At 40.4% G+C, this 17,590-nt stretch overlaps 1 protein-coding gene across 4 annotated transcripts in view; it reads left to right on the forward strand.

Moving 5' to 3' along the window:
• The first annotated feature begins 6,846 nt into the window (after nucleotides 1-6,846).
• Nucleotides 6,847-17,590, forward strand: part of SS18 (SS18 subunit of BAF chromatin remodeling complex) — a 71,505-nt gene continuing 60,761 nt past the window's right edge. Inside the window, exons 1-2 of one of the 4 annotated variants that reach the window (XM_066246538.1) lie at nucleotides 7,014-7,200; nucleotides 11,004-11,080. In XM_066246538.1, the coding sequence (XP_066102635.1) occupies nucleotides 7,132-7,200; nucleotides 11,004-11,080 (146 nt within the window). In that variant the 5' untranslated portion in view covers nucleotides 7,014-7,131. Of the gene's footprint in view, nucleotides 7,201-11,003; nucleotides 11,081-17,590 lie in introns of all 4 variants that reach the window. The other 3 variants (XM_066246537.1, XM_066246535.1, XM_066246536.1) reach the window with 3 other exon arrangements.

Below are 17,590 nucleotides of genomic sequence, written 5' to 3' on the forward strand. Positions count from 1 at the left end.
CTTGGCCTCCGTACTAGTTTCCTATGGCTGCTGAGATAAATTACTACAAATTTAGTGGCTTAAAATAATAGACATTTATTTTCTCACAATTCTGGAGGTCACATGGCTGAAATCATGGTTTCTGCAGGACTGTACTATACTATTATGCTATTACTTTTCTTCTAAGAAAATGTATAATAAATGTGGTTGTTAGGTTATTTTTATATATTATAGACAGTAGTTTGTAACATATTGAATGACGTAACAGTATTTTAGTTCACATTACCTAATTCAACCATAAATGTTAGATGGGAAAACCCCACTGTATTAGTTTCCTATGGCTGCTGTGACAAATTATCACACACTTAATGGCTTAAAACAATACAAACTAATTATTACAATTTTGGAGGTCATCTGTCCACAGTGGGCCTCATTGGCTATACTGAAGGTTTTAGCAGGATGGTGTTCTCTGGGGGAGAATCTACTTACTTTACTCTTCTAGCTTCTAGAGACTATCCACATTTTTTGGCTCTTGACTGCCTTCCATCTTCAAAACCAGTCAAGTCTTTCTCAAGATGCCACTGTTATTGACTCTTTAACCTCAACTCTTCCTCATTTAAGGATATTTGTGATTGCTTTGGGCTCATTCAGATAATCCATGTTAATCTCCCTATGTGAATGTCAATTGATTTACCTCCTTAATTCTATCTGTAGCCTTAATTTCACTTTGCCATGTAACCTGTCATAGTCACAGGTTCTGAGGATTGGGAGGTGGTCGTCTTTGTGAGGATAAAATCATTCTGCCTACCATACCCATTCATAGAAAAATTAGCTAATAATAAGGAAATTAATGTATTAAAATCCTCTCTGTAAATTTTGAAGCAGTTCCAGAATACCGTAGTTATTATATTCTCTTACTAAAGGTAGAGTAACTGCACATCATGCACAAAGGTCAGAGAACATTCTAAATTAAAAAAAAAAAAGATCACTCGATCTCTAAATAGTCAAAAATTTCCCAAGGGTGGACTGTATTGTCAAGTATTTTGAACCGTTTCTAGTCTTCAAGTACATATTTTCCTCATTAGATTAAAAACAAGCCCTGGCCAGATAGCTCAGTTGGATAGAGCATCATCCTGAAGCACAGAAGTTGTTGGTTTGATCCCCCATCAGGGCATATACAGGGACAGATTGATGTTCCTCTCTCTCCCTATCTCCCTTCCTCTCTCTCTCTCCCTCACTAAATCAATATAATAAATATTAAAAAAAATTAAGGACAAATTTTATCCTTGTTTTGTAATTTACAGTATCCCATGTGCTTTTACATATTTTACCTGTTGAAATTTGTGACACTCTTAAAGAAAATAATGTAAGATAATCACTTAGTACATTGGATTACATAATAAATGCTAAATAAATAATCAAACATTTTATTATTTCTAATAGCCTTTTAGATAGGGTAGCTGTTTTTCACTAAGACAAATGAAATGCAGAAATGACCTGTCCTGTATCATGCCATAGGTGGAAGAACTGGCGACTCCAAGCCTATGCATTTGTCAAAGTGAGTGAAGGTGGCATAGAGCTTCACACGGAAACTATTTTTTTTTAAAGCAATACTATCATATAATGTCCTCCAAATATAAATGATTCAGTTCCTCCTTTATTCATTCAATGTTTAATGTTGTAAGAAGAGATGGAAATGCCCAATAGGCTTTGTTATCATGTACTTTGAATGAAATCTTCTGGAGTATTGAAAATAAAGTATTTTATGGAGAATTGGGAAAAGGTGATTTGTTCTTGCCTAGAGTAATGATTATATATAGATGTATGCTGTTCTCCTTATAGTCTTAAATCTGTGGAAGCCACAACTCAAAATGACTCATCAGATGCCATGGAGACAGCAGAAATATTTTGAAAGATATTACCTGAGGGGTTTTGCTCTGAGCCCAATTAAGAGCAGACAGACTTGGTCTATGCCTTTTCAATGTGTTCTAAGAATCTATGGCAGCTCAGGGGCTTAAAATATCAGTAAATTTGATAGTATGTATATTCCATTATTATAAAACAGTAAGTATTAAATGCATGTATCTGCAAATGCTTACAGTTTTTTGTGGATTAAGAGAATTTTAGTGCCATCATTATATAGTTTCACTAAATATTGAGCTTATTTCTGAAACACATCTTCAGTTTGGTGAAATGTATTAGAAGAATACAAATTCATGTAAAAAAATTAAAAATTGAAACATTTGAAAATCAAACGGATATATATTTTATTACCGTATTTTGGGTTAAATGTGTCTACATTCATTGGTATAAATAACTATTCATGAAGCTATTTTGCTTAGTCTGAGCCATTGTGTATGTTCTTCTATTAGATTGTTTTAAAAAACCTTTCATGTCTTCCTTATGTGACCTTACTTCCTTCTTCAGATGTCTCAATCTGGAGCAATCTAAATGGTGGGACTTGATTTTTCTAGTTGGGGAGATGGTTGCCCAAGTTGCTCATTTTTAAGTTGCTGGAGTAATTTCTCAGACTTGGGCCAATTTCCCATTCTTTAGTCTCCATTTTTTCCTTAACTAAAGGCTGGAGTTTCTTAATACCCCTTTTCCTTCCAATTGTGCTACCACTCAGTGTGTACCTCGGGGTTCCTTTCTCTTCAAAACTAACAGTGAAGGCAGGATTCACTGGGTGCCCCTGTTTCCCTTAACCCAGGGCTCTTACAGTTATGAAGGCTCCAAAATTCTAAGGAAGTTCCTCAAGGCTGCAGTCTTCCCTCTCACTCTTTGAATTTTTGACTTTTCCAAGATAAGTCGTGCTTACCAAGGAAGCTGGAGAGTAACATAGGGTCCCTTTAAAGTGTCTTCTCTTGGGGAAGTAATTTGTATTTCTGGCTGTACCTTTATTCCAGTACTTCCCAATTGATTTCATGTGATGGACACATAGAAAATGTTATTTTTATGGCTCATATAGTATCACAGAAAAGACATATCCATGTGCCCTAGGCCCTACTCAGCTACTCTGAAGGAATAAACACCACAGGCTGGCTTGGTACCTGTTTTCAGTTGATCTCCTTTCTTGTTGTTGGGGAGCAATAGTTTAAACAGAGAAGGTATCTCCTTGTAAAATAAGTCCCCTTGGCACCTTTCTTTTTAACTGGAATATGGAAATTCAGATAACTATTCCCAATAGTTCACGTTGCTCTTTAAGATTTTCTTGCTATCTGCCAAGCAGATAGAACTGGAACAGGAAGACTTTTCCATTTTTCCTACTGAAATATTGTTCTTAACTACTTAGGTATCTGTATGTATCTAGATGACAAGTGATAAGAGAATACTAAAAGCCAGGTGTTGGACATATAGGGTTAGTAGTGGAAAAGACTTAGTTTCTGTTCTGGGTTCAATAGTTATTCCAATTTGATACCATTACATTAAATCCAGATACACCAGTGTTTTGTTTTGTTCCAAAAATTAGGGTAGTGAAAGACAATTAAATTCATAATAACTACAGTGTGCCCATAAAGTCATGGTGCACTTTTGACCGGTCACAGGAAAGCAATAAAAGACGGTAGAAATGTGAAATCTGCACCAAATAAAAGGAAAACTCTCCCAATTTCATACCTATTCAGTGCAGTTCGATGTGGGCTCACGCACAGATTTTTTAGGGCTCCTTAGGTAGCTATCCTGTATAGCCTCTGCAGACTCGTCACTGATTGATGGCCTACCAGAACGGGGTTTCTCCACCAAACTGCCGGTTTCTGTTGGGAGCCGATCCACTAATGCTGGCTAACAAGGTCACAGCAGGAGAAGATCCACAACTGCTGGTTGACAAAGTCACAGCAGAAGAAGACCAATGACTGCTGGTTGATAAAGTCACCGCAGTGAAGACTAATAGCTGTGGGTTGACAAAGTCACCGCAGAGGAAAGGCACAATGATACTTTCCCCTTTGACCTTTTGAATTAATCTGGCCTTATATCCCCCCTTTCCTGGGTGTGTGCTATTATTTATGGCACAGGGATAATAGTACCGTGCTTTCCCTGTAGATTCATAGTAATTTCTTTGGAAATGAGACAGAAGGTGTAAGTTCCACAGAAAAGCCTGTAAGCCCCTTGAACTGGGCTCATAAACATAAGAGGCTGACCATGATATCCCTCATAAAGGGTTAAGTTTGTAGGAGAATTTCTTCTTATTAATCATGTTAGAAAGAATAAAATTAGAACTTAACTAGTGTATGAATATAGTAAATGAATAAAGTTTAACTAGACATTAGAATCTTAGGTAAGGTGTAGTGGAGTGGTCCGTTGCGTGGCCTTGGATGGGAGCGCAGCTGGCAAGTAAAGAATGTTTTGTTAAAACCCTTGTTTTGTGACTGAAGGCAGTTGCTGGGCTTTTCTCAGTAAAACATTCTCATGAGATGTTTGTATTTTCCAAGAATAAGGAGAGGAATGTGGTAGGATTCATAGCAGCAATAGCAATTAATGCCTTCTGATATTATGTTGCTACTAGCTATCTTGCAGGTGCCCTCTATGTATCTTTAAGTAAAAGTTACTCTTAATGCTGTGTCAGTTTCTTAAATAGCTAGCCTTTTGAAGTCTTGTGAAAAGAGAATTAGGACACTACATGAACTCAAGGCTATTTGCGTGAGCAAGCGGTGGTCCTTTGCTAGTCCTTGATGATTTCGTCTGCTATCTCTCTCTGCGCCCTTGACTCACAACAGTAAAATAGAGTTATTAATTAGTACTAATCTTTTAGAAGTTTGTACCGATATTGTTATTACTATTCAAGTTATTGTATAACTGTACTTTGAATGACTTACCACCTGATTTGTCGCTTATAGATATGAATTAACTGTTATCTGGAAATATGTAACCATAGTGAAACTAAAACAATGATGTATTCAAAATACCATGTGATTGTAACTTAGTGTGTGTGCATAAAAAGAAAAGTTAGACCAGCCATTGGCAGAGATGCCTGGCAGTAAATGCTAACTAGAGAATAAAGAGAAAGAAAAGAATTCAGTTCTCACTCGATTTCGCGGACGCCGTCTCTTCCTGTGGGACCCCTGGACTCTCCCCGGGGCTGGACCCCGGCAGGTTTCCTTGAACAGCTTATCCCACTGAGTAATGTTATTCCTGTGTGGTGGTGCTTGTTATAAACACGCCGATATTCACATTGCACTTTGGTCACGGATTCGAATTTAGCGAGCCACAGAACACATTGAAAATCCTCTATACGTCCACATCTCAACTGGCATGGCTGTGGGCTGCTCCGCTGTATACACTGTGTTACGTCATCATCTGCGCATGCTGCCACATCATCCTACAGAAACTGGGAGGGTTTTCCTTTTATTTGGTGCAGGTTTCACATTTCTATCATCTTTTGTTGCTTTCCTATGACCGGTCAAAAGTGCACCATGACTTTACGGACACACTGTATTACTAGTAGGAGTATAAATTGTCCTCCCTTTAATAGGATGGCTTGAGTTTTTCATCCTTTAGGTCTCAGTTTAAACATAAAAGACTTGCCTGACCTGTGGTGGTGCAGTGGGATAAAGCATCAACCTGGAAACACTGAGGGCGCAGGTTCGAAACCCTGGCTTGCCTGGTCAAGGCACATATGGGAGTTGATGCTTCCAGCTCCTCCCCCCTTCTCTCCTCTCTCTCTATCTCTCTCCCTCTCTTCTCTAAAATGAATTAAAAAAAAACAAACAACTTTCCATCCTATCTCATGATGGCTCGTCTTTCTCTTTGTTCCTATTTGCCAGCCTTTCTTAGAACTTGACATATATTTGCTTCGGTTTGTCGGCCCCGTCCGAATATAAACTCCTTGAGAGCAGGTCGCAGGCCCAGCTTGTTCAGCTGTAACCTCGGTGCCTAGTATAAAGCCTCCTAACACATACAGTCAAATTTGCTAAATGAATTAAACTCATGCCTTTTTTTTTTTTAAATGGAGACTTATTTGAAGAACACTTTACCCAATTTTTCTTTATTTTTTCCAGCTTACATTATATATAAACTGCAAATTGATTTTCAGCCTTATTAATGTTGGGTGAAATTTTACATAAACTTTTCCTTTGTGTTATACAGAAATTAAATTTATAGACTAAGAAACACCCACAACCAACACATTATTTACATTTTCCCATGTTCCTTCTATAAATTGAGAGCTTTGGTTTTCTTCCTCCTCTGATTTGAAGCCTGACAAGTTAGGCCTAATTTCCAAGATACTAAAATATGTAATTGAAAAAGAGTGAGGTTACCCTGTTTCAAAACAATTCTAAAGAGCCAAGTCAGCCGAAATCGACTCCACATTTCTACTAAGGTTTTGTCTCAAGAGACCAACTGTTCTCTGGCTCTACAGCCAAGCTGGCCGACTGGCCCCCGAGTACTCGACAGAGCCTTCGTTTCCCGATTTTGGGTCAAGCGTACTTTCCAACTGTTAACTGTGCGTGCCGGAGCGGAGACGGCGGACTCAGGAGTGCGCTTTTGGGGGCGTAGCGGAGCCGTTCAAACCAGCGAATCGGCGTTCACCTAGTCCTTCCACTTCGGCCCATCCTGGTCGATGCTCCGCGGGTTGGCACGAACTCCCGGTCCTGACCTTCTAACTCCCGTCTCCTGGGTGCCGGGACCCTTCTTCCCAGGAGGGGTGAGGATAAAGTTGGAAAACTGAACTAGACCGACAGCAGAGCCCCGACACGCAGTTAGAGGAACCCCTCGGCGCGGGGGAGGGAAGCAAGCTGCACCCGCGCTGGGGGCGGGCCGGCTCGGGCGGCTCGTATTTCCTGTGACAGGGCTGCCCCAGCCTCTCCCTCACCCGCGGCGGCGGGCCCATTTCCTGAATCGCTGAAGCGGAGGGCGGACCCTACCATTGCCGCAAAGGGGCGGGAGAGTGGCAAAAGGACAGGTTGAGGGAGGATTGATGGACCAAGAGCGGGGACGCTCCACGGGGGTCTGGTTCTCGAGTGATGGTCCGAAGGAGGGGCGTCCCTGGGCCAGAGTCCGTCCTCGGGCCGGGCCGGCAGCCGGCCTCTTCGGCGCTGGAGCATCCCCCCTCCCCGCATTCCCGACGTGGTACAGGCCGAGAGGCCGGCGTCTCTCCCCCAGTTTGCTGTTCACCCGGAGCGCTCGGGACTTGCCGAGAGTGGTGACGGCGGCAACATGTCTGTGGCGTTCGCAGCCCCGAGACAGCGAGGCAAGGGGGAGATCACTCCCGCCGCCATTCAGAAGGTGAAAGCTCGCGGCGACGGGGATGCCAGGTCCATCGCGCCCTCGGGAGCGACGCCGGGGGCCGGGCCAGGAGTCGCCGGCCGGGCCGGGCCGGGGGCGGAGGCGGGCCTGCTGGGGAGCGGCTGTGTGGGGATCCGAGCCGCGGGGCTGTGCGGCAGTGGGTGGCGGGAGACGGTGAAGCGGCTCTCACGGCGAACTTGGCGCGGCGGGGCTCTTTCCTCCAGGCACAAAAGCTGGAGGAACCGCCGCCGGATTTCTCTAGGGATGGGGCGGCGTTCGGGCTGCGAGGCGCGTGCGTCCGGCGCGGCGCCGCGCGGGGAAGGGCTATTGATCCGCGCTGGCGCCCCCCGCCGCCCCGCGCCGCGCTCCGCGCTCCGGAGTTACTTTGGCGTCGCCCCGCCCATCGCGCTGGGGCAGCTCGGTGTAGACCCGACCCGAAGGCAGAGGGGACTTCGCCACCCTCCGCCGCGCTCCAACTCTGGCAGAGTTGGGGAGTTCCCTGGAGAACTTGGGGCACGTTGCGGGGAACCTTAGAGTCAGAGTGGCGGGCGACCGCCAGCCCGATGGACTTCGAGGTTACCCCCGAGTCTCCTCCATTCCATATTCACTCCCTATCCGTTTTCATCTGCAGCGAGTAGGTCCTGCGGCTGCATTGGTGAGCTATGGTCCCTGCCTTCATGGAGCTTGCAGTCCGCTGGTACGGGCACTCTGATAGTCGTGACCGGTTTCAGAAGTCCTGTTAGAGGGTAGTGCTGCCTCTTGTTGCTCTGTTATTGCCAGTTAGGGACACAAAGGTTATTGCCTACGCCTTGTTGCCTTTGAGCAAGGGAGCATTCTGAGTTTTACTCAGTCTTTGCAGTTACTTGCTGAATTTCGAAGTTTACTTTAAATATTCCAGATTTGTTTTATGCATTGGAGTAAGGATGAAAAATGAAGAGAAGTCAACTTTTAGTTCTACTCGGGGCACTATCATATGTCCAATATATTGTTTTTGTTTGTTTGGTTTTTTTTGTATTTTTCTGAAGTTGGAAACGAGGATGCAGTCAGACAGACTCCCGCATGCGCCCGATCGGGATCCACCCGGCACGCCCACCAGGGGGAGATGCTCTGCCCATCTTGGGGCGTTGTTCTGTTGCGACCAGAGCCATTCTAGCGCCTGAGGCAGAGGCCACAGAGCCATCCTCAGCGCCTGGGTCAACTTTGCTCCAGTGGAGCCTCAGCTGCGGGAGGGGAAGAGAGAGAGACAGAGAGGAAGGAGAGGGGGAGGGGTAGAGAAGCAGATGGGCGCTTCTCCTGTGTGCCCTGGCCGGGAATCGAACCCGGGACTCCTGCACGCCAGGCTGACGATCGACCGCTGAGCCAACCAGCCAGGGCTGTTTTTTTTTTTAAATTGAAGTTATTGAGATGACATTGGTTAGTAAAATTATATAGATTTCAAGTGTACAATTTAGTAATACATTATATGTATATTGTACTGTGTTCACCACCCAAAGTCAAGTCTCCTTCTGCCACCATTTATCCCCCTTTTACTCCCTTACACTTCCCTGAAACCCCTTCCTTCTCCCAACTCCCTCCCCTTATCCCCTCTCCCTTTCCCCTCTGACAGCTGTCAGTCTGTTCTTAGCTTCTGTTTATTGCAGGTTCTTTGTAGTGTGGCATTTGACATGTGTCTAACTGTTACTTTATTTTATGAACTGACCGGTTTGGCAGTCCTTGTGCATTGGGCTAAGTCTGCAGCCTGGCAAACAGCTCTAAGTATACACATGTAAAACATTTCTGGGGGGATTCACTTTTTATTTTTGGACTGTAGGAAAGTCAAGAGTTTTCTGTTATTTTCTACAGTTATTCTTACATACATCTTAAAGATATTCCTTATGGGTGGGTAATTAATTAATTAATTAATTGATTCAGGAGATGCTTGTTTTTTTTTGTTTTTGTTTTTTTGTTTGTTTGTTTTAATTTCTGAAGCTGTAAACGGAGAGACAGTCAGACAGACTCCCGCATGCGCCCGGCCGGGATCCACCCGGCACGCCCACCAGGGGCGATGCTCTGCCCCTCCGGGGCGTCGCTGTGCTGCCACCAGAGCCACTCTAGCACCTACGGCAGAGGCCAAGGAGCCATCCCCAGCGCCTGGGCCATCTTTGCTCCAATGGAGCCTTGGCTGCGGGAGGGGAAGAGAGAGACGGAGAGGAAGGGGGGGGGATGGAGAAGCAAATGGGCGCTTCTCCTATGTGCCCTGGCCGGGAATCGAACCCGGGTCCCCTGCACGCCAGGCCGACGCTCTACCGCTGAGCCAACCGGCCAGGGCCTGATTCAGGAGATGCTGATCAATTAGTTTTCTTCATCAGATGAGAAGGGAGAATGGGTTCCAAATTAATTATCTCATTCTACAGTGTGAGGGTTGGTTTTAGACATGAGACAGATATATAACCATTGGAAGGGTATCTTAGAGTTGTTTTCTAGCAAGTGAAGATTATGATTCATATGCAGAGAAAAAGCCACAGTTAATGTTAAATGAGTCTTCATTTTTAAGAGTTGCTTTATCTGAATTACTAAGAGTGATTATGGTGTTCTGCTGCTTCATGCTTTCATCAAAGGATGGAGCAGGTACAGAAGAAACAGTTACTTGGGTCCCTTGATCTTACAGAGAAATTTGAGACCCTGAAATCTTAAGTGTTTGCACAGTATAGCAAAGCTGGCACTAAAATTAACTGTCCTTTTGCTACATCCTACTCTTTTCTCAGTGTTCCTTTGCTTAGATGAATTATTATTATTATTTTTTGTATTTTTCTGAAGCTGGAAACAGAAAGGCAGTCAGACTCGCGCATGCGCCCGACCTGAATCCACCCGGCACGCCCACCAGGGGGTGATGTTCTGCCCCTCCGGGGCATCGCTCTGTTTCGACCAGAGCCACTCTAGCGCTTGGGGCAGAGGCCACAGAGCCATCCCCAGCGCCTGGGCCATCTTTTGCTCCAATGGAGCCTCAGCTGCGGGAGGGGGAGAGAGAGACAGAGAGGAAGGAGGAGGGGAGGGGTGGAGAAGCAGATGGGCGCCTCTCCTGTGTGCCCTGGCCGGGAATCGAACCTGGGAGTTCCTCACGCCAGGCCGACGCTCTACCACTGAGCCAACCGGCCAGGGCTAGATGAATTATTTAACCCTTAAAGCCAATACTGCCTTAAATTGTTATAAGATGATAGAGTGATAAATTGATGTGCTTTTGTTTTTAAAGTTTTGGGACAACTTAATTATCAGGTAAGGTCATAAAGTCGGCAGTAAGTATCATACATACATAGGAATTATTGTACAGTATTTGAGTCCATGTTTGGAGAATCAAAAAACCATTCTGGGTAAAACTTGAAAACTAGCTAGCTATCTCCTCAAGCCTTCTGGGCTGAAGTTTTCATATGTTTACTTCATTCTTGGGTAAAGACAATGTTACTTTACTGCTAAAAAGCTTTAGAATGATACAAAGCCAACTTGGATTAAAGTTTTAGTCTTAACAGGTTAAAGCTACTTTTACATATAGCAGAGGTTATTAAGTGTTTGAATACAGAAGTAACTCCAAATTTTCCATTCTGGGTTGCAGGTAAAACTATGAGAAAATTGGAATAGAGTTATTCAAAAATTATTGATTAAACATGACATTATTGCTGAGTTGAAAAACAAGAGTTCAAAGACCTGAGTGGATTCAGTTTTTGTATACATAAACATATCTGAAGATAAAGAAATCTGAAGGATTTTCAAAAATTTTACTTGATATACTGTACTAGATTTACAGTAAACTTTTTCTAATTTTATTTCAGATGTTGGATGAAAATAACCATCTCATTCAGTGTATAATGGACTATCAGAATAAAGGAAAGACCTCGGAGTGTTCTCAGTAAGATTGACATGAAATTACTTTTTAAATTTTTGTTTTTCTGTATTGGTTAACTTTCTACTTTTCTTTTTCATAGCAGCTTTATTGAGAAATAATTCACCCACTTTAAAGTGTATAATTTATACTTTTTAGAATATTCATTGAGTTGGAACTACATCACTTCAATTTCAGACCATTTTCATTACCCCAAAAGAACCCCTACACACATTAGCGGTCACTCCCTGTTTCTAGTACCTAATTCCTCACCCCCTGACAACCATCAGTCTTTCTATCTGTGTAGATTTGCCTGTTGTGGACATTTCATATAAATGGATTATTATATGTCTTTTTGAGAGAGAGAGAGAGAGAAACATCAACTTATTGCTCCTCTTAGTTATGTACCCATTGCTTCTCATTTGTGCCCTGACCCAGGCTCTAGCCAGTGCTCTGGGACCAGCTGTGGACCCTGAGATGAAACCTGTGACCTTGGTGTTCTGGGGCAATGCTCTGTCCACTGTGCCACTGCCCAGGCTATATGGGGTTTTTTGACTGACTTCTTTCACTTAGCGTATTTTCAAGATTTATCCATGTTGAAGCATGATTAGTACTTGCGTTTTATTGCTGAATAATCTTCCATTGTATAGCTATGCCATATTTAATTTATAAGTGATAGATATTTGGGTTATTTTCACTTGACTGTTGGAAATAATGCTACTATGAACATCAGTGTACAGATTTTTTGTGACTTGATGTTTACAAAAGAAAAATGTTATTTGGGATGGAGTGGGTATTAATTTTTTCTTATACTTCTTTTCCTGCATTGTAAAATAATGACTTCAAATTTGTTTATGGTCTAATTTGTGGAAAAGTTAGATCTTCACATACATAGGATATTTAGTTATATTCACGTAAGTGATTGAGAAAGCAAAGATTTTAGCTAATAAATCAAAAATTCGTCATCATTCATAAAAACCTAATTTGTTCATTTGAAGTGTTATATCTGAAATAAATAGTATCCCTTAATAGAATTTGATAGAGTGGAACAAGCTGAATATTTTATCAAAGCTCTATAGAACAACACTGTTTAGTAGAAATATTGTGAGCCATGTATGTCGTTTTATATTTGCTAGTCTAGTAGACACATTAAACAAGTAAAAGAAGAAAAAGGACAAATTGATTTTTATATTTTATTTAACTCATTAATTCCAAAATAATATTTCAATATATATTCAACTTAAAAATATTTGGATAGTTTACCTTCTTTTGTTTCATATATACTACGTCTCAGAAATCCATTGTGTATCTTACACCAACAATAACATTATTTTGGACTAGTCACATTTCATTATGTCTAGTGGCTACCATTTAAACAGTACAGCTCTAGAATATTTTATTCTCACCATCATTTTGAGGCACATTTGTCTTTTCTAGGGATCTCACTGGTCTGCTCTCAGATCAGATATTGCATTTAGTTGTTATTTGTCTTAACTCTACTTTAACCTGGAATTGATTTTCAGTCTTCCTGTTATTTTCATAATATTGATATCATTGAAGAATACAGAGCATATGTTTTGTGAAATATCTCATTTTGTATTTGAGTGGTATTTCCCCTTGATTAGATTCAGTTAGGCACTTCTGGCAGGAGTATTACAGATGTGACATATTCTTCTCAGTGCATCCTCAGTAGTGGTATGATTTGTCCCAGTATTTGTGGTGACTTTGGTCACAGGTTATGATGGTGCCTGCCAGTTCTCCCCTGTAAAGTTACATTTTTTTCTTTATTAATACTTATTTATCTTGTTGTGAAGATAACTTGAGACGCACATATGCTGTTTCTTAATCTTACTTTTTCACATTTATTTGAGTATCCACCAGTGATTCTTGCCTGAAACAGTTGTGTCTGTGGTGGTTGCTAAATAGTGACTGAATCCACCATTCCTTCTACATTTATCTGGAATTCTACTGTAAGGAAGAAATTTTCCATCACTTGCTCCTATTCATTCATTTATATTGATATATCTCTAAATGGATTTAGGGATTCTTACTGTATTCCCTAGGTTATACAGTACTCTGTTATTTTCTTTCTCACATTGTCCCTGATGTTGGCCACTGGTAGTCCCTCATGATGGCTTTTAGATGTGTGTCTGTTATTTTTTGACACTTTTTTTACTTTCCTGCACTTTAAAAAAATTTATCTTGTATTTTTTCCTGTCCAAGTTTGCAGTCACTTGTTTCTTCAAGCCCTGATTCATTTTTTGGAGAATGATATTTAGAAACTTAGGTCTGAGTCCTAGGTTATGTTATTTTCTAGTCATTCCACATTGTGTGTTTTATATGACTTTTCATTTTTTTTTTTGGACAGAGAGACAGCGAGAGGGACTGATAAGGACAGACAGACAGGAAGGGAAAGAGATGAGAAGCATCAATTCTTTGTTGCGGCAGCTTAGTTTAGTGTTTGCTTTCTTATATGTGCCTTGACCAGGGGGCTACAAAGAATGAGTGACCCTGGATTCAAGCCAACGATGTTGGGCCTCAAGCCAGTGACCTTTGGGCTTAAGCCAGCGGCCATGGGTCATGTCTATAATCCCACACTCAAGCCAGCAACCCCGCGCTCAACCCGGATGAACCTACACTCAAGCCCGTGACCTCAGGGTTTCAAACCTGGGTCTTCAGCGTCCCAGTCCCAGTGTTTATCCACTGCACCACTGCCTGGTCAGGCTGACTTTTTGTTTTTTATGCATATTTTTTCTTTGATGAATCTGGTTTATTTATATTTGAAAATATTTTTTCAAATAAAATATATTTGAAAATTAAGTAACTTAAGAACTTCCTTAGTTTAATATGTGGATAATTATCAGTGGTAAAGAGATCACTAACTCAAGTTAGCCATGAGATGGTAAAAGTTGAGAGGTTCTGATTAGAATTATTTTCATCTGTAGCTTTTAAAATCGTGCGTAGAACCAGGGGGTTTTGTGTCACGTCTTGTTTATTAAGGGACCTAACATGGGTGGGAAATACTCAGATCGAGAACCAACTTGTTCAACTTGGGTCAGAAAAAGTTTATGCTGTCTTATTCTTTATATTCTCAACCTTTTTATATAAATGATTATTTTCTCTATTCTCTGCATATTGGAAGAGACTTCATTTTCTCCCATATTTGGTATAAAAGGGGTAAATTGAGTTAGGTCGATTCTGCTTAAATTCTGCTCTTTCTGATGGATTTTACTTCATTCCTAGAGTTCTTTAGTTATTCATTCTTGTCAGGGTTGGTTTGTGAACAAAGAGAAAAAAAGTCCTTCTCTCAATCTTAATATTTTATTTCTTATGGTAGGAGAAGTAAAAGGAAAAGAAAGAGGAACATCAGTAAACTATTAAGTCCATGTGGGACTTAATAGTTAAGTTTTAATTAATTCCTTAAGATGTGATAACTTTGCCTGAAACTATTTATTTTAAATTGAAAATAAGTATATTTTTATGAAAGCAGTATATGTATTGTAGAAAATTAGAAAACAGATATGTGAAAAATGAGATAATGAACACCATATTCTTGCCACCCTAACATTTTTCACTTGTGACGTCTTTGTCTACATTGGTCTGTGTATTCTTTTCCACATTATGCACGTACTGTATATTGCATTCATGAAGTCAGTGAATCAATTGTGCTCATATGCACAGATCCACTTCCCTTTAAATTCTGACATGAGAATGTAATGATTGCTCTTATATAAGATGTTTGGTTTGAGTAGATGTTTTCTAAGTCAACCTCTATGTTTGCTTGACTATATAAATTTACTTTTTTTGCATTTTAGAATGAATGCAACTATTTCAGAGTATGCTGTCAATAATTATCAAGCAAAAATAATTGTATTCATCATAATATAAAGGAATGTGGTTTTTCAGTCCCTAGTTAGGAAGATGACTTTTTCTAGAAATTATACATATTCCTATTGTCTTAAAAACTCAATCATCATAGCTTCTTGGTAGAATGTTTTTAATGAAATTTAGCTTCGGATTCACTTTTAAATTGTATTGATAAATTTATTAGTGATTACTTTACCTTGTTTAGGTAATTGATATAGTGGCTGTTAGTGGAATCTTTGAGAAGTCTGCTGCCTCATTTAATAGGTTAATAATGATGGAATCATCAAATATAAAATGTTGATGTTTTATATCTAATCTTAGCTTATATACTTGATTTTATTTTATTAATGTAGATTAATTAAGAAATAATCATACCCAGTAGAAAAGTAAACTTTCAGTGACAGATGTTTCTTTAATATTTGTAGGAGAATCTACTTTTCATTATCATTTCAGTAGTCTGGCTGAAGCCAGATTTTTCTAGAATGTTTGCTTATTTCCTTTTAGGTGACATATAAACAAACTTATAAAAGAATATGAGTATATAATATTTTTATTAATGTTCATCTCTGAGCCTTGTATAAACTTATTTGAATGCCGTAAAAATAACAAGATTTACATAAAATAAAACTAACTGAAGATAGAAAAGGCCAGTTAAAAATGATTCTTTTTACCTGCTGTTAACACAGCGGAGCTAGTGGGACACTTTGAAAAATTTGAATGGGTTCTGTGGATTAGATGGTAATACTGCATCAATGTTAATTTCTTCTTTATAGTGATTGTACAGTGGTAACATAGGGTGACCTTGTTTTTGGGAACTTGAAGTATTAGTAGTAATGAGCAATTATGCCTGTAACTGACACCTACATGGTTTTGGAAAAAAGGTGTGGTGTGTGCTTGCATGCATGGGTATGTTGGTGTACATGTTTAGGATGGAATTATACAAAAGTAAAATATTAATGATTGGACAGTGTGGGAGAAATATGTTTCAGATTCTTTATATTACTCTTAAAATTGTAAATTTGAAATTATTTCAAACTTAAAAATTAGGCCCTGGCCGGTTGGCTCAGCGGTAGAGCATTGGCCTGGCATGCAGGAGTCCTGGGTTCGATTCTCGGCCGGGCACACAGGAGAAGCGCCCATCTGCTTCTCCACCCCTCCCCCTCTCCTTCCTCTCTGTCTCTCTCTTCCCCTCCTGCAGCCGAGGCTCCATTGGAGCGGAGATGGCCTGGGCGCTGGGGATGGCTCTGGCCTCTGCCTCAGGCGCTAGAGTGGCTCTGGATGCAACAGAGCGACGCCCCAAGAGGGGCAGAACATCGCCCCCTAGTGGGCATGCCGGGTGGATACTCGTCGGGCGCATGCGAGAGTCTGTCTGACTGCCTCCCGGTTTCCAGCTTAGGAAAAATGAAAAAAAAAAAAAATTAAAAAGATGGTTGGGGAAATGGCTTAAAATTAAAGTACTCAAAAAATTCTGTACTTGTAGATGTTTAGAAGCACAAGGGACTTTGAGATTCACCTTAACCATTATTTTACAAATGAGGCTTTCAGAGTTTGGCAGATGAGATTTAACAGTATTTTTACATTGGTTTACTAAGTACTAATCAGCATGACTAAAGTTTTTCATAAAGGGTCATGAGTAAATCATTGTTTCTTAGTTAGGTTTGGACTTTTATTTTTGATAGGGTGGTCAGCAAATCTTATATCTGAATATAATACAACCATTCTAATACTCGGAGAAGAAAAGAAAAACTTGCAGGAGGAGACTTTGAAAAGGGTTTTGTGTTCTTATTAAAAATGGTTGGTTTTTAAAAAATGACAAAATTGTGGAACCTTGTATCTTAAATTCTATTTATAATCTCTGTAGAATAAGGAAATAGTTCCAGCTAGTGGTGCCTATTAGTGCTGTTTGAAGAATTTTGACAATATAACCATTATGAATAATTCAGTGAAATATTATAATTCTTGGTCCTTGTTTATATATGGGTCACTAAAATAAACAAACTATCAGGTCTGATTGAGCAACAATGTAGAATATATGTGTGGAGAAGTGTTAAGAGCACAGACTTGTTTTTAAACAATAAAAAACAAAAAGGGAAACAAGGAAACTGGGAAGTGTTGGAAGTTTGGGAAGTCCATTACATTGATTGTAATGATGGTATTTCCCTGTGTCCAGACTCATCAAATTGTACATACTAAATATGTATAGATCTTTGTATATCAGTTATACCTGAATAAATCTGGAAAGAATAAACAAAGAGCATAAATTTATTAGTGAGGAAACTTTTAAGCCATTGAGATTTCTTTTCCCTAAAAAAAATAGTGAACCACTTATTTCTAATAGGGAAACAATAATATAGGAAATGATTTATTCTGCCTTCTTTTGTAGTGTTTTTTAGAAAATTATTTCACCTGAGATCGATGTTACAAGACTTTATTTAGCTGAATGTAGGGCCAGTAGTCATGGCCACCATCACAGCGGCCTTACCTGTGCAGGTTTGCATTGGATTCGGATCGAAATCAAACAACGGAGCCCAGAACTGGTGGGCCATCCTTTATTCCTGCTCTCAACAGGCAGGCAAGAGAATACACACAGCGGGAAAACACTTCCCTTTCCATTCAGGGCTCCCAAAGCCACTGACTTTCTCTGCTTTTTCCTAGAATCAAAGGCTCAAT

This window comes from Saccopteryx bilineata, chromosome 11, assembly GCF_036850765.1.
Source record: "Saccopteryx bilineata isolate mSacBil1 chromosome 11, mSacBil1_pri_phased_curated, whole genome shotgun sequence".
In the NCBI taxonomy this organism is placed as follows: Eukaryota; Metazoa; Chordata; class Mammalia; order Chiroptera; family Emballonuridae; genus Saccopteryx; species Saccopteryx bilineata.